Source organism: Acanthochromis polyacanthus, chromosome 1, assembly GCF_021347895.1.
Source record: "Acanthochromis polyacanthus isolate Apoly-LR-REF ecotype Palm Island chromosome 1, KAUST_Apoly_ChrSc, whole genome shotgun sequence".
NCBI classification, from domain to species: Eukaryota; Metazoa; Chordata; class Actinopteri; family Pomacentridae; genus Acanthochromis; species Acanthochromis polyacanthus.
In genome coordinates, this window is record NC_067113.1 from 44662410 (window position 1) to 44684618 (window position 22209).

At 41.0% G+C, this 22209-nt stretch overlaps 1 protein-coding gene across 6 annotated transcripts in view; it reads right to left on the minus strand.

Moving 5' to 3' along the window:
* Positions 1-16261, minus strand: part of znf800b (zinc finger protein 800b) — a 41073-nt gene extending 24812 nt beyond the window's left edge. The window contains exons 1-2 of one of the 6 annotated variants that reach the window (XM_051947395.1): positions 15874-16261; positions 207-318 (exon numbers count right to left, since the gene is read on the minus strand). In XM_051947395.1, the coding sequence (XP_051803355.1) occupies positions 207-263 (57 nt within the window). In that variant the 5' untranslated portion in view covers positions 264-318; positions 15874-16261. Of the gene's footprint in view, positions 1-206; positions 319-13615; positions 14078-14128; positions 15785-15873 lie in introns of those variants that run through there. The other 5 variants (XM_051947390.1, XM_022202883.2, XM_051947397.1 and 2 more) reach the window with 5 other exon arrangements.
* Positions 16262-22209: the final 5948 nt, after the last annotated feature.

The following is a 22209-nucleotide window of genomic DNA, read 5'->3' on the forward strand; positions in this document are numbered from 1 at the left end:
AAACATACAAGACAGGGACTGATGTGTTCAAAGAGGGATATATGATCATGGAATAAACATTTACATGCCACGTTTCATGGGTGGAGCTGATTTGGATTCTAACAGAGGAAGTGTGTTTTCACAATCTAACCGTTTAGGGAAAAAGACTGGACAATAACATCCAGGTATTGTCTTTTTTTTAAATTCTTATTATTATTTTGCAGTACCTGTCTGCGGAGACAATCAGAGCTCTTCCTCCCAGCTGACTTCTGGACCTTCACCATGCTGCCAAGACTGGCCTGCTGCACCACACGTTCACTACCAGCATACACCTGTGACCTGCAACAACACTCCACATGAGCCAAGCACCGCACTGAATGAAACACACCTAGTGCTGGATGTACTTCTAAAATATTAAAATGCTTGTTTATGTCTGCACCTAAGCTCAGTTTTTCAAAATACAAGAAAAAAAAGTTAAGAATTGACAACAGCCTGTCATGTCTCATCCGTGGACTTCTGTACGTAGCTGCACTTAGATTTCATTGTTTGTTTTTGTCATCCCAGAAGGTGAAAACAGGCTTTTTCCTACTCAAAATGGAACTTTGAGAAATGAATATACATGACAGTATACGCAATTAGTACACATACAGTGATAGCAATGAGTCCAAGTGCATTTTTCTGTTATTTCTGACCATGTGATAAACAAAAATGTCTAATATAATGTTGGTTTTCCACAATGCTAATTCACCAACTCTTCATATTCCTGCCTTAAGTGCACAATCATTATGTGCAAATGACAAAAATGCTCGTTATGCTTGAGGAAATGAAATTTCAATGAAAAAAATCCTCAAATCTTATCAATTGTGCATTGATAATTTTCCTTTGATTCCAGCTAAACCCTCTTTGGGAGCTCCCAATAAAATTATCATAGCAGGAAAACCCCAAACAAACGTGGACAATAAAGTAAAACAAATAAAATACACACAGAAAACAAGGATAAAAGATGATCACAACAGAGATAAAGAAAACAAGACAATGCTAGTGTGAAGAGGCATGTAGAATTACAGGTGCTAGAAACTGTTGGTTTGGGAACACTACAGTAATGTAATACTGAAACGAGAGCAAAGCCAAATACAAGTGCTAAAAAGCTTAAAAGCAATGACAATGCTAACAGATGTGTGAATTTCTGCAAGAATGGTAGATCAACCAAAACTTCACAAGAAGAAAAGAATGTTCCTATTTTGTAAATATACAATTTGAAGCATACACTATCGTTCAAAAGTTTGGGGTCACTTAGCATGTCCTTATTTTTGAAAAAAGAAAAGCTATTTTTTTCACTGGAGATGACATTAAATTAATCATAAATCCAGTCCAGACATTGTTAATGTGGTAAATGACTATTCTAGCTGGAAACGGCTGATTTTTAATGGAATATTTCCATAGAGGTACAGAGGAACATTTCCAGCAACCATCACTCCTGTGTTCTAATGCTACATTGTGTTAGCTAGTGGTGTTGAAAGGCTCATTGGTGATTAGAAAACCCTTGTGCAGTTATGTTAGCACATGGATGAAAGTGTGAGTTCTCATGAAAAACATGAAATTGCCTGGGTGACCCAAAACTTTTGAACAGTAGTGCATGTGTAAAATCCAATGTATGTGTCGCATGTATGTTTTTACATTTACACATTCCTTGTTCATTGGAAGAGATGCTTTGAATTAAGGTTCAAAGGATTGGCAAACTATAGCAGTGTAGTGAGAGATGGAATCAACAACAAAAATCTTCCTGCTGCCAGAATGTGCATCCACAACACATTTCTATGCCAATATTTCTTGTAAGAGCATGCATTAGAAAGCAGATCAAACATTACAGAGCTGCATTTTTACTGGCTGTTGAGCACTCAGAAGCGAAAATACTTTAAAATTCCAGTAATGGTGGTTTCCTACAATACTTATCCAGCTGCATAATGCTGCCAGGACAATTAAACCCACGATACCTACATTAACATGCTACACAAGGCGCATAATCTCCATGTGCATAAAAAATTGAGTACTCTGCCTCCTGAACATGTCTCATACTAATGGATATACATGTGGGTTACCCAGAGTGCCTTGCAGTGAGTAGGCATACCGTAACTGCATACAGACCATTTCAATCTGTGTAATTTGCAACATCTATCTAAATACGTACCAGTGCAGTTAGCATACAAACAGATCTAAAAAGGTCACCTCCCCCTGTTTTGGACATAAAAACTGGGATGGAAAGCAAAGGTTTGATTGAAATTTATGTTCCAGTAAATAGTTAACTGAGTAGACGATGACCTGAATTCCAAAAGACATAAAAGCAAAGACGAAACCTTCCACATTTTTTAACAAGATAAATACTATTTTTGTTTCGCAGGAATTAAGTGGCATAAAAAGGAAAATAGCAACATGCAAAAGTTTTTTGCACCCCAAGAGATTTGACCTCTCATAGCTTTAAACCGTAATGAGCTTGTTAGCTGTTAGCTGATGCAAACTCCAAAACTTTATCAACACTCTGAATCCTCAAACTTTGTCCCAACAATCAGGCTCTTCTAAACATTCAACATCGACAAGTAGAAGTCTATAAGAGGACAGCAAAGCCTTTTCATGTTGCTGTTTCTTTGCTTCCTGATATATTAAAGGAACTGCAGTTAACAGGACCGGTGGAGGTCAAGTTGAGCTCTGAAAGACCAAGAAAGTTATTGCTGGAAAAGGCAAAGCAAATCCCGTGTGACTGCTGAAGACCTTCAGGAGGATGTAAGAGACCGTGGAGGGATAATGAGCGGCGTCACCTGCACAAATATGACCTTCATGGAAGAGTTGTCACAGAAAGAAAAGCCTTCCTGCTTCTTCAACGCAAGACTCTCCATCAAAACAAGCCTGACGCATTTGGAAACAAATACAGGGGATCCTCAACCTACATCGGAGTTTCGTTTCTACGGTGTGACGGAAGTCAATTTTTCGCCGTAAGTTGGAACTTGGTCATGAAATCATGAATACCAATGATAATTTCACTTCAATGGAGACGGCTTTCCTTTTCTTCGAAGCACTGCCATCAGAAGAGTCTGACTTAAGCTTGGGAGCCATAATGAAGGGCAAAAAGTCAGAAAATGTAGCATAATCCAAGGTGGTGTACAACCGGCAAATGTAAACAAAGCCGTCTTATAGTGCCGTGTAACAACGTATTCGTCCACTCCCCTTGCCAACTAGTTCCATGTAATGACGAAATGCTGTAGGTCGAGGATACCATAAACCAAGGTACTATGAACTCATAAAGCTATATTAACTTTTTGGCTGCAGTGAGAAAAGTTATGGTAAGGAGGGAAATGCCACAAAATTTCATGGAAAGAGCATGTTTCCAACTGTTAAGTCGAGCGGTGAATCGATCGTGCTTTAGGTTTGTGTTGCAGCCTGTAGCAGAGCCTCCATTTCACTGGTAGAGGGAAGAATAGATTCAATTAAACACCAGCAAATTGCCGAAGCAAACATCACAGCGTCTGGAAAAGAAGCCGAAGATGAAAAGAGGACGGCTCACAGAACTAGGATCATTTTGCAGGAACAATAGACGAAAATCCCCCAAACAAGAACTGAGACTCTTAGTTGGCCAGAAAAAGCCTTTGCAAGCTGTGATAATTGCCAAAGGCGGTGTAACTAAGTACTGACTGCACAGCCTGTCCAAACTTTTGCTTGAGGCTCTTTTTGTCTTTTGCTATTTTGAAACTCTGAAACGTGAAAACAAAAACCTTATCTGTCATGAAATATTAAAGAAAAGTGTCACGTTAGTCTTTACGCCTTTTGGAAGTCGGGTCATCTTCACTCAATCAGCTATTCACAGAAATTTCAACGAGGTTTGGCAAACCTTGTGGATGATAAAGTTATTCTCTGGAAACAGAGTTAGGAGAGACAGATGGCAAGTATATTAGAAAATGTGTCAGAAATGATATTTTGAGCAGTTTTCACTAAGTTGTAGAAATATGGTGTGTTGGACAAACTCACTGTAAGAAACATTTGGAAATAAGCGTCTTTCAATGAGTATTGGCAGGCACTTCAAATAAAATATCCATCTCAAGTTTAGTAAGAAATGCAGCCACACAGTCACAATTTATACCAAATATACTGTATGTACAATATGCAAGTACACATGGGAGTTAAATATAACAGGTGTTTAGTAGTTTTTGTATCAATCAATGTGATCTCCCAGTGGACAACTACTTTAACAGGCAGTATTTTATGTGACTGAGATCTGAAATGAGATGCTCTTCTCACAGTTTTTAGTCTTTCATTTCTGTTGGGAACAATGACAAGTCAGTGTTTTTGAATGAGTCAGTTGTGAGTTAGGCTGGTTTTCTTTGTTGCTGTGTTGTCTCACTTTGAATTTATTGAGCTGATGGGGGGAAAATAGCTTTTGAAGTGCATTTTTTGGTCTGCTTTGATTGAGTGTGTTGCTAAAGTAGGTGCCAAGACTTATGTGGTCAGTCGTAAATCTGGGTGTCAACATTAGATGGAAACTAGTATATGCTGCTGCCCTCTAGTGGTCCTTTCAGTTACACCTGTTTGATCCAACTCCACATGTACCTGACACCGCACTAATTCTTCCTTACGCTGGTTCAATATAATGTGATTTAGATGCAGTAAGTTATGCTCAACAGCCTCACTCTTTCCTAATTTACTACCTCCAGCATGAGCTGTCACCACGGTTTTTAAATTGACATTTTTTTGTTCCTTATTTTCTCCGGCGTATAAGCATGAAACGCCCCGAGAGTCGAATGCTGGACTAATTAAATGTGCTACGAGTGACAGTTGCTTAATGCAGTTTGGCTACGACATAATTTGGGCGTCCCAAACTTATGGAAATTCGGAACCAGCAGACAGCTAGAAAAGAAACAAGTGAGCAGAGTGAGAATGAGAAAGCACTCATCTCTGTCTGCAGTTATTTCTTCTAAGCCCGGGGCCATTCATTTGTAATTTGTGGTTTTATGGTGCATTATCATAAAATAGTGAACAAATAAATTAATAGTGAGGAAAAAAAGATTGTGAGCTACAACTATGGAGAAAGTGGAGATTCAGTGTAAGAACAAACCTAACAGAAATATAAAACATCCTCTCACGGTTGAGAAAACTGAGTTCCCACTTCCAGCAACATGTCAAATTCACAGACATATCTCGACTTGGGAAGGTTTGTAGCTCCGGTGAAACTCCAGCAGAGGGAGACAAAGCATGGACTTAAATGTTTTTCCTCCAGTTGAAAAGTTTTACAGTCTGGTGATGTCTCCAAAAGAGGAGACATGGACCACAAAGGGACAAGGACGAGAGGCCACAGCGGGGTTGCAACAACAAAGAATATATCTTCATGCAAAAGTTGCTTAGTTAGTACTCCTTCCCTCAGGTATGTACGAAAATAATGTCCAGCCTGCAGGTGTGATGGTTAAATACACCAAGAAAAAACTTCCTTAACTGAATAATCTGCATGAAACAAAAGAAAGCGGACAAAGGTCAGACTGCTATTGTCAAGCATGTAACAGGAAATTAAATTTAATACTCTGCCTAGCGACAGCTGTGTAAATTATGATGTAACAGAGATGTGATACTAAATTGAAAAGAAAAAGTGGTTCTTGCATATGCATTTCATGGCAAAGTCACCTGAAGGACTTTACACAAAGAAGATAACACACACACTCTGTCAGAATTAAGGTATTAAACACCAAATCAATGCTACGTGTATAAAATTATCAGATGCAACCCTTCTTAGGTTTCCAACGCTCTGAAAAAAAGCCCCTTTTTCTTCCAGGTTCAGGCTGGAGACATTTCTGAATTCCCACTTTTAGCGCTGATTATGAATCGGTTAAGCACTACGTAGCGAGGCAGCGGTGGCGGATACTTGCAGTGATGGAGCTGCTACTTAAAGAGATGAGCACAGCTGAAGTGGAGCGCCAGCTGAAGAGCAGACAAGGAAATGTCAGTCTGTCACAATTGGAAAGCAGTATCAGTCCGAAGCAAGTGACAGTTGCTGTTAGCTAGAGTTGTATTCTTATATCCTACAAAGGCACAGTTGTGCCCAAACATCAGAATCTATGTAAGAAGTGATGACAGACAGATGCTACAGGTCAAATGTGACATTATTCCTCAACCATTTCTGCCTACATGGATGCTTTGCTTTTAACTGGTACTACATTAAAATAATTTATATTTGAGCAAAATTAAGAGCAGACTTATTAATACATTATGCACCTACCCAGGTTCTATTTATATCAGAGAGGGAGATTAACACCAGCCATTAACTATAATGGGAAATTAGGACTTTGACCGGAAAGTCTGTCTACCCCACTGACTACCCAAGTCAGGAAACAACCTCATTTAAAACTTCTGCTCATTTATTTAACAAAACAAAGTTAATTTTCGGAAATTAATTTCAGCCTCCTGAGGACTCCTCTCTCCTCAGCCTTTCTATCTAGTTAACATGCTGTCACAATGTTTGGTGTCATTTATTCTCCACATTCTCAAAACATCTGGACTCTAAACTGGTGTTTTCGTTGTGTGTGTGAACGCAAACAAACTGAGGCAGAATTATGTGCTAAAGGTCCCATACTGTGCTCCTTTGAGACAAATTAATCCAATCACTTTTGCCCAGAATATGTCTTTCAATTTTTCAGCTCAAAATACTCCAAAGATAGTTCATTTCACTATGACTGTATAACTTCTAATTTTAGCCCTGTATTAGACTGTTTCAGTGCTGCTGCTGTCCACAACACCTTCAGGAAGAAGACTATCTCTGCATCTGTGATTGACAGTGCAGAGCAAAACAATTAACCACATGAAAGCTGACTGTTTTGTGAATGAGTGTTTGAAACCAGACGCTTTCTTTCATTCATTCTTTCGCTTTCTGTCTGAGCAACAATTTTATCCGGAATGTCTCTGAATTTACAGCACAGTGATTGTTTTGAACTTGTGTACGGCGAGTTTGTCAGATAACCTGTTGTGGTTACAAAATCAGTTATTTAGCGGTTCAGAGAAGCAGCTCGGAAATGACTGAAGGGACTGCCGGGGACCACGTAGCCTAAATGAGCAACGTTTCAGTCACTAATTTATATCTGTTTTGTTGTCTGACAACAGAAACGAAAAATAAGCAAATGAGAACAGCTTTATTGGGAATTCAGCTGTCTTAAAATGCAGTACGGCGGTGCTTCGCCATATCGCGGTTTGCTTTTTGCGGTCTCACTGGATATTTAAATTGCATTTGATATCGCAGGATTTTGCGGTATGTAGATATTTTTATATATTTATTACGATGACGAGCTGCATTAAAGAACGACGCTGTATGAAGGATATCTACGTTTTATGCACTCTGCAAGTAGCAGATGCTTTTATTTTGACACACACAGAGAGCAACAGGAAGTCATCAAGCACAACACTTTGCACTCACTGTCTTGACAACATAACACTTTACCAAACTAACTAGGCTAACTAAACCATAAAAACACAATACAACACAAACATAAAGCAAATAATGACTATTTAAACCCCCAACACCACGAACTCCCATGGTGCATTGCAGCACAACAGTTCACTCATAGCGACCGGCTCTGCGATTGCTACATTATTTTGTCCATTTCACACAGACGTCTGATCACTGCCATGGCGTTGCTCTGTGCTGTTATACGGTGTGTGGGGAGGGTTTACAAAGCCTTAAAATATATATGAATAATAAAATTAATGTGGTTGCTACAGGCGGATTTTCGTCTATCGCGGGGGTTATGTTCCAGACCCCCCCACACACACACACACACACACCGATAGATGAAAATCCGCCAAGTTGCGACCATATTAATTTTATTATTTATATATATTTTAAGGCCGCCACACATCACACAACCACTGTATATGCGAGCACAGAGAGCAGGAGACACATGGAAACACTGGCTGAGTTTAGGTTGCACTGAAGCACAACACGTGACATAAAAAAAAGTAATCCATCCAGTCCTTGTTGACTGGTTTCCAATCATTCTTCCACCATCTCTAAATGTCCCTCAGTAATCATGACGATTTTTCCACAACAGACTGTGAAAGTTAAGGGCTATAAAATCAACAATTCCTTGTTGTGGTGATACTGCAAACAAAAATCTGGGTATTCTGTTGCTTCAGATGGTGGGAGTGCATGAAGACTTATGTTCACTCTTTTAGCCAACAGCAGAACACTTGATATGCTTTGTTTTGTGGCTGAGAAACTTCAGCAGAAGCAGGTGCAGCAAGTGAACAAACCTGGTGAGATAGTCACTTCTCATGAAATGATGTGGCAGGATTTGTGCACAGTTTGAGCTGGACGACTGTTTCCTCAATTGGAATGTGGCACTAAAATCCTGACTGTCTTGTAAAAACGGGACACTATTAGCTGTGGAGGAGGAATGAGGAATGACAGGACGTAAACATCTTCATATTTTAACAGCTGTGATTTCACACCTTCAAGTTTAGAACAACCACAAAACTACATGAAAATGGATTTTCACCAGATGGGGCCTTTAATCTATTGGCTCTGTGGCTCCTGATGACCTGTTGAAGGTGTTTCACCTAATGCATGCTGGGAAGCACTCCAGCAATCTGTCATCCCAAATCAGGGGAAAAAAACTTTACAGAAAATGTATATGGATCAGTGACCCCAGCCAAACAAAACAACAAGAAACCTGTGCACTGGGGGCATTTTGGAACAAATTAGCTTTTACAAAAATCTGCCTTCCCTCACATCTCCAGCATCAGCTGCACCTAGGAAAACAACAAACAGGTTTTTCTTGGGATCCTGACACTCATTTGAATATAACGTGGTATCAAGAAGGCTGCGAATCCCAGGCCAGCACAAACAGCAGCTAATTACTTACTTGAGAAGTGTTTCATAAAAACCTGACAGGCAAGAGGGCGGCAGTCTGCAGGAGCAGAGCCGGGGCTTAAAACCCCCCAGTGTGGACAACCATCTGAGCTGCACACTGTCTCAAATCACTTTCAAAGAGGCCCGATGTACTACAAAGGTTTAAAACAAACACATTTAGCCACACGCATGCCAATAATACATTTGCACGCCAACACAGGGGACTCTCCCATTTCCATGGCAACAGACGTACGTGGTTATGTAGCAGTGATTCCTGTTATGACTCAGGTAATGAGAGTGAAGGTGTCCTGGGCTCAAAGTGAAAATTTGAGGACGGTTTGCACCCTTAGCTCAACCTCCCCGTCTTAACTCCACTTACAGCTTATTAGTGGAGTTAACAGGTCACAAAGTTTGTATGAATTCTGTGCAAATTCTAAGTTCTCAAAATGCCTCAATCTTTTAAGGTCAGACGTAGGGCTGCAGCTATTGACTGTTTTAGTAATCGAGTATTCTATCGATTATTCCGGCAATTAATCGAGTAATCAGATTCTGCACTAGGCATGCGCGTTACAGCATCAAAAGCAGAAGTGAGTGCGCTGTGTAACAGAAATAACCTGGACACATATATAGTATAGTACAGGTTCATAGTACATATAGCGTACAGTACAAGGGCATAGTACATATATAGTATAGACAAGGGGTATTGTACATATATATTCGGTGCCAAAATACTTATAGAAAACATACAGTGAAGCTATGTGTCCACTGGATGCGTTTTCCCCGTATGCAAACGCGCCGCATCTGAAAATCGCGCGGAAATGGTGGGCGGTCACAATATTGTCACATGACAGTGCTCGAGCTTCAGCGGGCCGCTACGTGGTCACGTGACCGAGCTTTCAGCTTGACAGTCCGGCAGATGTGTCAGATAAACATAGCGGCTCGGTCACAAACTTTCTCTTTTATTTCAAAAACACTTCAGGGAAAAGTATTTCTGAAAGCATTTGAGGTGAGAAATAAGCTGTGCAGTAGCTGAATCTGTCCTTGTTTTAGTTCACCGACGGCTAGTTTAGACCACTGTTTAGACTGCGGACTGGTTGGGCACTCCTGCCGTAAACAATATTAAAGCTGCGCTGGTTAAAATAGAAGCGTCCTGTCAAATTTAAGGACCCGGTTTACATCGAATGAAGTCTGGGTCCGGCCTTGTAGTTGATTAAACGAAGCCTTGATTCAGAGAATTTTGCCTCGAGGAATTTTAGTAATCAAATTACTCGAATAACTCGAGGAATCGTTTCAGCCCCCGTCAGATGTATTTCATTCCAGAATTAGGCTCATCGAAGGGTTAACACATTGACAGCGGGGATTATTGATGCCTTAACCTTTGATTTTCAAGAAGCAACATGTCCAAAAGATTACACCGTCCTGGATGTCCCATGATGCTTAGGAAATGTCTTTCGGAAAGAAAATGATTTGCTGCTGTACACAAGCCGAAAGAGCAATTTCACAAGATCAATGAAGGAAAAAAAAGCTGGTTTGAAAATGGTATTTCCTCCCTTTCTCCTCAGAACAGTACACAACTGCCGATGATGAGGGGAACACTGGAACAATGGCTATTACCGAAGAAAAAGATGAATAATATGTGCGTACTGAATGGGCGAGATGTGACTGAAACGCCTCAGGCACTTGAAAATAAAATCTAAAGCATGACAGTCGTAAGAACTAATTATATACGGCTAATATTCAGAAAATAAGTCATTATCTTCGCCTCTTTTATACACTAATACAGCTGAACAAATCACCCACTACCTGGTAACCAACATCATGACTGGACACATTTCAGTAGCCATTTCACTAAAATCTGACATTTCCAGCTGCCTCAATCCTGTGGTTTTCATACATTTAAGGTTATTTTTACACAACAAACCACCTGCTAAAACACACCTGATCGCAAACAAATACGTTCAAGTTTCACCCACGAGTGGAAATCCATAGTGAATTCTGCTTTTGCCGGCCAGAAATCAATTTGTCAACATGTTTCCCATTTGGGATCATCTCTTATTTTTGGAGAAAAATCCTCACTCGGCCTCTGAGACAACAGATGAGGCAAATCCACATCAGAACTGAAGAACTTTCTGCCACAGTGAGGGCTCTGCAAGTAAAAACACTTTGTCTGAGTAATATTTAAATCTTTAAGTGTGTATATCTGATGTTTAACTGTTTATGTAGCTCTGGAGCCGGCATCTGTGAAGCAGAGGTTGCTGTCTCCTCACAGTCTGACAGGACTTTCTTCTAATGGCAGGACTCAATGCTCTGAAATGATGCCGACTGCTGGCAGACGAATCAGTGAGACCACCTGACCGCAGGAGAGAGTGGAAGCAGCCATGTGGCCTACTGACAGAGTTCCTCAGTGCTCAAAAGTAGAAGCTTTCTTTCACTGAATGGTACAGTTTACATTTTGTGATTGTGACCTTCTATCCGCTGTACTTCTCCCAATGTTGGCAATCAGCTAATTGTCTTGTTGTCACGCATAAATGCCATGTAAGTATGTACACAAAAACTGCAGCATTCAGCTCGAAAATAAGAGCTACAAGTATATGGAGAACAAGATAAAGCGTTATCAAGCTAATCTACGAAAACACAGCACATATAAAGGAGTATACTCATAAAATTACACTGCAGGCTTCATGATCCCGACAACAAACAGCCAGATGAGTTGTTTCTAAAAGCCAACGTTTTAAAACTCGCGTGTAATCAATCGGTTGTCACACGTTTTCCAATTCTCTGACAAAGTTCAACAGGACTGAAGTCTTTCTGAGATGTAAGGAAAGTCATCAGAGGCAGAAAACACACAAAGCACAACACTGACTCTTAAATCTGATTATCTGATCTTATTGTCGAGACAATAACATCCTATGTGACGGATAAAGTGTCTACTAACAAATGTGGGACCCCACATGCAAACACCGGTTGGTCTCGAGCCCAGAAATATTATGCTACTGTACCAGGACACTCCCAGACATTAATCACTGCCGGGTCAAATCATTCTCTGCAATGATTTATTCACAAACGGGGAAACACCTGAGAGTTACACACATGCAGACAGCTGCCTCGAAGTACAGAAATCACAATCAGCCGTCCAAAAAAGAAATACTTTCAGTTCCTGCTCAGACTTGATTGCTCAAAAAAGTTTACTGGATCTAAATAAATGCAGTTTTTTTCATCCACAATCGACTTGTGCGGTAGAACAGTGGACACACAACAGCTGAAATGGACTTAAATTGCTACTGGTGGAGCTTCCAAAACAGATAAAGAATTATAGTTCTACATAATAAAGAATTCGGCATTGTACATTGTGCAGTCTTGATTCAAAGCGCGCCCGTTAGCACGATGTAAAGAGATGCAGCAGCAGAGCGTGGAAAAAGGAACACGGGTCCAGATTTAAATAAATATAGCCATGGGAGATGCATAATGGGCATTTTCAGGCCAGGTGTGGATGCACAGCTTACGCTCTTGGAAATACAAGTCTCTGAAAACCCCACGTAAATGTATAATTAACTCCAAGTGCGGTGGATGGTGATGTCGACGTTAAATGGAGAAGCGACAGTTCCGATGAGAGCAGGCAAATGCAAATCTACACAGATCCCACCATAACAGAGATACGACTCTAACAAATGATCTCTGAGAAGACATTTCAATCTATGGTGGGCAGAAAGTAGGGCTTTGTTGACGGGTCAAGCTGTGCTGAAAACACCGTTCACCTTCACCGCCGACATGAGGAGATATCTGTCCAGGTGAGACAGATGCGCTCGCTAAACTCATCCCAGCTTCCTGACTTGCAGGAGGAAGAAGAGCCTGACCTGATAACTTGGTCGACACTGAACTTTCTAGTGACCTGGCTGAACGGACAAGTATTTATCTTACTGACTGGCTGTCAGGTTAATAGATTTGTTGACTGACCCAACTTGCGCGCTGCTCTGACATGCTGACTCAGTGCCTGAACGCAACACTGCATCATTAAAGTGACTGAATCATGCGGTGACATCATTAACATCCACTCAGGTAAAGAAAACAACGATACCTGCAACACCTGAGCTTAAACCCATGCTTAAAAAATATTGGAGAGGCAGTTGATGTAGTTGCATAAATGCCATAAGCACAAATAATATTGCATATGTGAAAGAATGCTTAATATAGAAGTATGTAATTATTGTATTAAGTGGCCAATTCTGCCCACTTTAAGCCATGTTTTTCTATTTTATTTTAGATCCTTATAACCCACTTTGTTATCTACACTCGTATTCATTCTGAAGGTTAGACTGACCATCTCCAATGTGCCAAAGTTACTCATGCTTACTTTCACAGCTTCTAGAGGTGGTAACAGTACGTTGCTTATTTAGGAAAACAGACTGCAGAACCAGGTTATCAGCCAGGATGCTATACAAAATAAGTTAAAACAATCCAGTAGTAAAACAACAGCCACATACTGGTTCAAAGCTGGGCAATAATTTGGGAATCTAAAACTATGAAAGAAGAAAAAACACAAGCTCCATTTCTACCATGCAAGTATCCATCTATATAACTATGCTTGATACTGTGCCAGGTTGAATCTAGCCTTTTTCAGAATAAAGGCCAAGAAAGCGGACAAGGAATGTATATTAGATAATACATCTACTTCAACTGCACAAATCAAAATGCAACATACTTGGATTATGATGCAGTTTAACATGTAAAACATGTCAATTTGTCCCAAAACCAAAAACTTACTTATGTGTTTTAAAGCTGCAGGCGAGAATAAATCAAATATTTACAAGGGATGTGAAGCTTGTTGATAAAATATAATATGAATCACTTTCCGATAAGTGATCCCCATCCTAGGACTTTTCTTCCTACTTCTGCCGGATGAAGCCATGCGCAGTGCCCAAAAGCGCAACGGCAACAAACAAAACGTTCCTGGATATGAACGCCCTGCTCATCTCCAAACCAGAAACGCGTGGCGCGCCATGGATGTAACAAGAAAAAAAACACCCCAGCGACTGCTTATCCAGTGTCCGAATCATAATCCAACCGTACTCCCTGCGGTGGTAGTAAAGGCTTTACGGCCATATATCATCGCCGCGATCCAGTGGAAAGACGTTCGTCCACACGTGAAGCGAGTCCACAATAGCCACATGCACCGAGCACCATGAGGGCAGGACCGGACGGATGTGCTCCTCTCCGGCTGGCCTGTCGATCCCTGAAGCAGGTTTAGCCAGCGTGTGTGTGTACGCATCCACTTACGCATCCCAGGCAGCGCGATGGAAAGCCAACCATCCCGAATAAACTGCGCCGATCTTCCGCGTTGATACGGAATCCCAAGTCGGTGCACTGCTGGAGAGTGAAAGCGCACGGCGATTGTTGCCGCCCGAGTCCGTGTCTATTGGTTCCCTTTCAGCTGGGGCAGCGTCAGCACACACACACATACACACACACAGTCTCCATTTGCAACTCCATCGCCCCCCATGGGCGTGCGAGGCCGCGGGCTGTGACGCAAATGGCACTGGGTGATTTGCAAATGACATATCTTCCTAATTCGGTGTCGTCGCCGCGGGGACTGGTCCAAATTCGGCAGATATCGCACGCAGAAATATCCATCCGATGGTGGGTGACGAGTAAATAGAGGCGGATGAGCAGTTCGCTCTACGGGGATGCGGTTGCATAACTCAGGAAACTTAATAAAAATGTGCACGGAGCGAGCGATGTGCAGTCTCCGTGGCTGGTGTTTAGTGGCTCGTTTCGATTTGATCCCGATGGCCTGCGCTTTACGAACACTCCGCGCACGATCAGCCATCGACTTTTTGGCCACAGGAGGAACCAAGCGAAGCGTGCACACAGGCAACCCAGTGGCCTCGCTATGGTGGATGTGTGGTGGCCAGAGCTAGGACGCATGCACGTAGCTGACGGGGTAAAGACAGGACAGCCGGAGCGGGACTTAGGAGCCACATTCACAGGCCATAAAGGGCCCCGCATGAATACTATTGTGCTCTTTTATCCAAGAGTCCCCAACTATTTACAAAAGGTTGGCCAACACACACAAAAAATATCGCGGCGAAATGGTGGCGGCGGTTACAGCAGCTGCCACCGCTCTCTGCGCAAAGCAACAGCACAATCATTGCGCAGCGCCGGACTTCCCCAGTTTTGTGCAAACTGTGCGATTCGTCCAAAAGGACCTTCTTTTTTTCTTCTTTATTTGTATCTCATTCAGCCCTGTCCTCGTCTGGCAAGCAGCGAACCAGAGCGCAGGGCAGTCGCTCGTTCTCATGGCACGATTTGCATCGCCCCCATTATCCCCGAAAATCTCTTTTTACACGGTTATATTGTCGGGATAAAAAACGCCACTATTTTGAGCCACAAAAGGACTCAGCTTAACTTGATCAGAGGAAAAGCCAAGTACAAAATGCACCTTTCAAGCCGTAGGAGAGAGGCCCCTCATAACGATTGCAGCATGGCAGGGGAGTGCGGCGTAAAAACGAGCTAACCCGAATAAAATATACACAAAGACAAGGTGCATCGCTGCCATATATACACCCATCACGACCATGGTAACAACCGCAACCCTTCCACGGTCATTTGGATGGGCCTGGAGCCGGCGAGAATGCCATCATTATGAATGTAAAACGCTGCGTTTTGCGGCTCCGTGCCACCTTTTCCAAGAAGCAGCTTGGCGCACAGGACCGGTGACCCTTCCATCTTTGCGCGTCCTTCTACCGAGCGAAACCGTGAACTATCTCCCGTTTTGACCGCCTGCCGTTGAATAAAACACATCCCGGTAGGCGATTTCGCCTTTGAGGAAGTAAACGCGACGTGTGGAGGCTCACACAAGTCTCCGAAAGTATTCCTCTCCCCGCCGCGGCCAGGCAGAAACAAGAGGGCGATGACGCCATTTTCTGCAAAAACAACCATGCTCGGGAAGCCAAAGCGAAGGAGGTTTAACCCGCTCCGCAGCCCTCCAGTCCAACAGAAACGCATCGAAAAGAAGTCCTTACCTTCTATTTCTTGGATGGGTGGCGGTAGATTGTCGTCGAGGGGGTAGAACTGCGTGGCTGGTGCTACTTCGAGTCCGGAGATTGTTTATTTCGCCTCCCAGCGTCCCCGGTTCACTCTGAACAAGTTCCTCTGCGAGCCGCTGTCTTTGTGCACCCAGAGGAGCCTCTCAGCATTAAACCAGTCTCTGCGCAAAGGTGCACCCTCTGCGTCCGATTTCAGCTGGAAACGCCGGCACTTCAGGGCGACATTGCGAAAAACTGAAGGATGCGACCTCCTGTAATCAGAAAAAGTTGAATAATCGTCCAGCTTTTAGCCACAGCCGGGGTTCTGGTGGGGACTTATCCGGCAAAAACGCGCAACCTTTCGAGGACACACAGCTCTCCAGACCAGTCCACGACGCAAACGCAAAGTAAAACAGGGATGGTTACACCCTCCCAGAAGTTAATACAACACGTTAAACACTTTATATCCAGAATTTAACAAAATAATAACTGATTTACATGATTGCAAATCAGAAAACTGCACTTAAGTGATATCCAAAAACGTGTGGCCTAAAGTACATGATATTTCCTGCGTGGTTTTGCACATTTGGCATCATAACGTCCCAATTTTCTTCAAAAAGTAAGATGACTTGCAAATATCACTATGGTGCTACATTTAAAATGTTCTCCAAGCAACCAAATTGGAGAGTTTTTTCTCCTTGTTTGGGCCTTTAATGTCACAGATTTATAAGACTTAACACAAAAAACATTACTTTCCTCAACTGTGTACACAAGTATTTAATTTATTGCTCACAGCTGCAGTGATTTTTATTGTAATTTCTAAACTCCATAAGGATTTAAGCAAGGTAACTGTGCATTAAATTATAAAAACTGGTGTATTTTGGTCAGCTGTTGGTTCTCTCCTTAAGTTGTATGATAAGTAAATTCACAACACAATCACAGTTAAACACAAAACAACATATTTAAATGTTTTCACTTGTTTGGCAAAGAATAGTAGCCACAAATTAGTATATTCTAGAGGAAAACAGGCTAATTTACCAGTTAGCCATTTTGCTGATGCCCACATCAGATTATTGAATTTTGCGGTAGCAAACACAATGCTCGCTAAGTAGTTTATGTCAAACAACTATTTAGCTTCACTTATTTTCCGCTCACAATAATTTTCCTGAAGTTTAAGCTGTTTTTAACAACCCATAAAGATGTTTTGCGATATCATATCTTTATAAAATGACATTTTTGTTGTGTTGAATCAACTTATGACTCCAAGCTAGTTAGCTTAGCGACAGAACTTAGCAACACTGTCCAACATAATACAGCTTGTGTGATTTGAACTTTAAGAGGCATCAAAACAGTTCAGATATTACAAAATAAACAAAAAACAACAATAATTTATAAAACTAAAGCAACTGTCAGGTTGCTAAGAAAGAAAAATTCTTACCATGATTCAAACTGTTGGAAACCAATGGTAGCTTCAAGCCATCACTTTATTTAGCAGATAAAATTGCTAAAATTCACATCGCGTTGAACAAATAAGCCCTCTTGACCACATATTAATAAACCATATGTACTAAACAGACTCTAAAACTACTCAACTTTACTTTTTGGCTGAATATAGCTAGCTAACTCATGTACTATTCATGTTCATGAGAAAGTAGAGGAGTAGTTTGGCTAATTGGCACCAGCTGCTCAGGCTTTACATTACATGTAATAACTGTGTGTGAGATTTTGCATGTGAGATGAACATGTGTGGCATTGAAAACAGACATAATGACTGGCTTAGAGGTACATATTTTGTGCAATTGATTGGAATAATCACAGAGACACTAGGTCAAAGTGAGTGGCTACAAGTTTTTCAAGTAAGAGTAGATAAGAGTCTCTGATCAAATAATGTAGTTCATAAAACCTTAATGTGGTGCTTTAGTAGTGTTAAACTAAGATTAAAGTAAATACTAAAATGGTGCTTTACGGTATTGCATAGGAGTAAAAAAGCAATGGTGCTTAATGTCCAGCTTGATAACATTTAGCGGCCTAATATAGTTTATACAGTGATGACAAAACTGAGAACTTTTGGACTATTATAGCTCAATATTTACATGTGTTTACTCAGGAACTTGTATAGTTCAGAGTCTTTTTTAAGTTATTTTTTAGACCTTTATTATAGTGCACAGTGGAGAGAGAGAGACAGGAAATGTGGGGGAAAGACATGCAGTTGGACTCAAACCCATGACCGCTGTGTCTTGGACTATAGCCTGTTTATGGGTCGCCGCTCAACCTGTTGAGCCATAGGGTCGCCCGATTTATAGCATTTTAGCAACATCTGAAATAATACACTGCAGAAATATAAACGCGTGATGCAAATGGTCTTCCTTTCTGTCTAAAGAAGTTGAAAATCTAATGTCTACTGTACTCAATGAACAAAGTTTCAGTTTAGCCAACTGTGCACAAAACAGATTTTGAGCTGTTCAACTAGTGATAAATTCTTGACCAGTGACTTAATCCACACCGTTGTCAGGTTAAGGGACAATGATCAGATTTTGTGACTTTAAAGGACCACCTTAAAAGGTCAGTTTTATTCAAATGACATGATCCCACAAATGACGAGAGAAAAACTGGATCATAGGAAGTCAGTTAGGGACGTAGTCAGGTATGTTAAAGTCTTTTAACTCTGCCATTTATCATCTGAGAAATCATTTCAGACACCATGGTACGGCAGCAAGCGGCACAATGCTCTGAATTGGATTGGATGTGTCTGAAAACATGATCAAGTCCACCCAAATGTCCATCAGCTTCACTAAGTTCTTCAGAACAATGAAAGAAGATTCAACAAGTGGCATTGACAACCTCAGGAACTCTTTGCATCACAGAAACACGACTTACAACTGACTTGTAATTTCTGGTCAGCGACTCCACTCTTAATCTGAACATCGATATTACCAATATTCTGTTCATTTAAAAAAAAAACAACTATTTGTTCCCCGGCGGCCATTAAATGCATGTGGGGCAGTCAAACACAGTAACAACAGCTGTTCAATAGTAGCAGCAGCCATGTGGTAGTTAAAATAAGATAACTAAAATTACATATAATAATTAAAAATGGAATGTGATGATATAATAAAGTAAAATATTGTATTGGGAACAAATCATGTACATTAAGTTTAAAGATCACTTCAATTTTAGCTGCATGAGGAGCAGAATTAGAGCATTTAAAAGAAGTTATTTCATGACTTTCATTCTACTTTGAAACAAGAGATATGTGTATCCTTATGTTAACAAGAACAGAACAAATAAAATTGTACAAACTAAATATTTTCCATAGTGTAGTTTTAGTCCTATAGAAGCACTACATGAAAGATCACTTATTGGTTTTCTAGCATTTTACGGTGTAGTAGTTGTTCCAATTTGTCATTGTCTGGAGTAAACAGTGGGTATTTAGTAACTCGTTAGATCTTATGGAACTCTTTATTGCTTAAATTTGATTATATTTTGTATTTATGGGTATAGGAAGCAGTTTTGTCCGAAGCTAAGGAAGGATCTAGTGAGTGCCGTCTACCTGGTAGTTCATTAAATGAAACAGCCTAATCACCCAAGTGCATTGAATTGCAACATATACACATAGTAAATATCCTCAATAAATTGTAACTGAAAGTCTACCTATAAAGCCTGAGTTTGCATGTGTAGGTATAGTTATGAAAAGTGTGCCCCACTTAAGCCGAGTTGTTGCCCTACTTTACCCAGAGCAGGATGAAATTAACATTTGGACACATTGTGAACAAACACTTGTTGTAACAGACCTCTTCACGATTCCACCACCACCTTCAACTCCCAAAAAATACAATTTATTTTGCCCTCAGGTTAGGAAACATGTGAAATAATGCAAATAATCCCATCCTGAATGTGCCACTACAAACTCTTAAACCAAATCCAATAAAGACAAACACTCAACGCACTGAATGCAAAGTGGGAATAAAGTCTGCTGTTTGGAGGGGGGAATCTGAGGAGTTCCATAAGAGTTATAATCCCCGGCAGCTCTTTCCTTCAAGGCTCATGAAAGCCAGCAAACAAAAGGTGCCCACCACTATCGCCTATACACAATTAACTAAAGCATCAGCATTATTCCATTATCATAAGAATGCTGTTTGCAATGGGGGGAGAAACTCCTCGGCATTCATGAACGTGGCCGAATGGAGCCGAGAGCTTTTATCTTCTCAATTACATGCAGGCTGCATTTATCACACCACCTAGTGACATGTTTAGACACTTTCTGTGCATGACAAATAATTCGTTTTTGCTGCTAATTTAAATGGCTTGTTTATAATTACAGGATGGGGCTACAAGTGGGGCTTTTTTTTCCTGCGGGAGTGGAGATTAGGGCACAACTTGATTCCACAGGGGCTCAAAGACAAACAAGATGAGCAGATTAGGCTGATAAAATCTTTTGTTTCTCCCTTAATAGGCTTTTAAAATGGAGCAAATGCTGCGATTACCAGTTTTTGTAGTGGTATCGTTAACTTTTCTTGCATTTTAATAGTCTTTTATGAAGTGTTTCAATTCTTCTCTGCCCCCTCAGATGTGCGATGCTGCGGTAATTATGAATTCAGAGGACGACCTGTGCAGTAATTGTTCACCCCAGCAGGAGCATCTGAATAAATGAGGCCTAAATAAGAGCAGTTCCTCACTTTGAGGTTAACATGCTTTCTTCTGGATCGCATTTCTCCCTGAGTGCTTTTGATCTGGCTGATGAGACTGGGGGTCGTGTTCGAGGTAACCGACCACAAGGTGTCAATGTTGTCGGGTATGTTTTCTTGCTGTGTGTCATTTTGGTCCATTAACGTAAAAAAAAAGAAAGAAGAAGAAGAAGCAGTGAGGAGATCAGCGGGTAGGAATGCCTGCTGGATGTCATGCTCAAATAAATCTAATTGCATGTGGCGATTTGTCTGGAGAGCACTAATAGATGGCACTAGAGCCATCTGTACTTGTAAACTACCGCCGCTGCTTCAGTGCTGGTTAATATTAGCCACAGCAGTGATTTGCAGCAGTTTAAACAGACCTCTAATTTCAAACTTAACTTCCAGCCTGAGGACTACGTCTACATTTTCTAATCATAATTAGGTTTCTGCATTGTATTTAGTCTCAATTTCTCCATTTATTTTCGTCTGTAGTCGTGAGTCAACCTCTTTAAAACGGCCCTAAAACTTAACAACCGGACACAGAGCACACTGTGTGTTTTAGGCTTTAAAAGAAAAATGATGTTTGGAGACGTGGTGCGCGACTGAGCGAGCTCGTGGTGCTGAAACAGTTATCATGAAAAAATAATGCAGCAGCTCCTTTTCAGTAGAAAAACTCTCGTAAAACCTCAGACGTTGGAGCAGTCTGTGGGGCTACGCATCAAGACATCCCCCGACTTTAATGTTTTCATGTGTGATTGAACTTTTCAGGGATTTTGCTGCTTTCTCACCCTTGTCATTTTCTCAGATAAAAATATTACCGTGAGAAATAGCTGAAACTACAATTACAAGTAAATCTTGTAGCTTTCTTTTGGTATTTTTCACTTGGTATATCTGCAGTCTCAACTCACAGAACATAATGAAAATTGATGTTGAGTCAGAGGTGTTTCTCATCGTAAGCTTCAGACAGGTTTACTCCGGATGTGAGACAGCTTCATTGGGAAGAAAACCCGTTTGCTTCTCAGTAAAGTTATCCCAATAACTAAAGCTACTTTGTGAAAACGGCTCCCAGTAGGTTGGTATCGTTTATCAACGGTGCAGCTAAAAGCTCCCAAATGAATGAATGTCCACCAGAGCAGCTGTAGAGTTTCTGCAGTGAACACCAGGATGTGATCAGGCTAATCTATGCTGCAGTTAAACAGTGACTTACAGTAATTCCAGTGGCGTTAAATGGACTAAAGTTGTGATTAAATCAAGATTACACTAACCTGATCTTTTGAATCAGGACGTCTGATGCATCTCTGACTCAGAAGCATTTCTCAACACCTACCTGCATCTTCTCAAATCACATTTTATTCGGCTTTTTAGAGATGTTTTAAAGTGAGAATGAACACTAAGATGCAGCACTGACCTGTGTACCTGCAAGTTTTGACACAACAGCCCTATTTGGTTTAGTATTACGGATAGCTTATGGTTGCTAATAAATTCATTGTTGTTTAATTGGCTTTATCTATGTTTTTAATCTTCTTTGCTAAGTTTTAACATTCACCGCCACCCCAAACGTTTACCCGTGGGGCCAGTAGATGCTGTTCAGCTGAAGATGCATGAACTCACCTTTTAAGTGCCATATGGTGGGAATCCATTTATATTGTGTTCTGTGTGTATCATA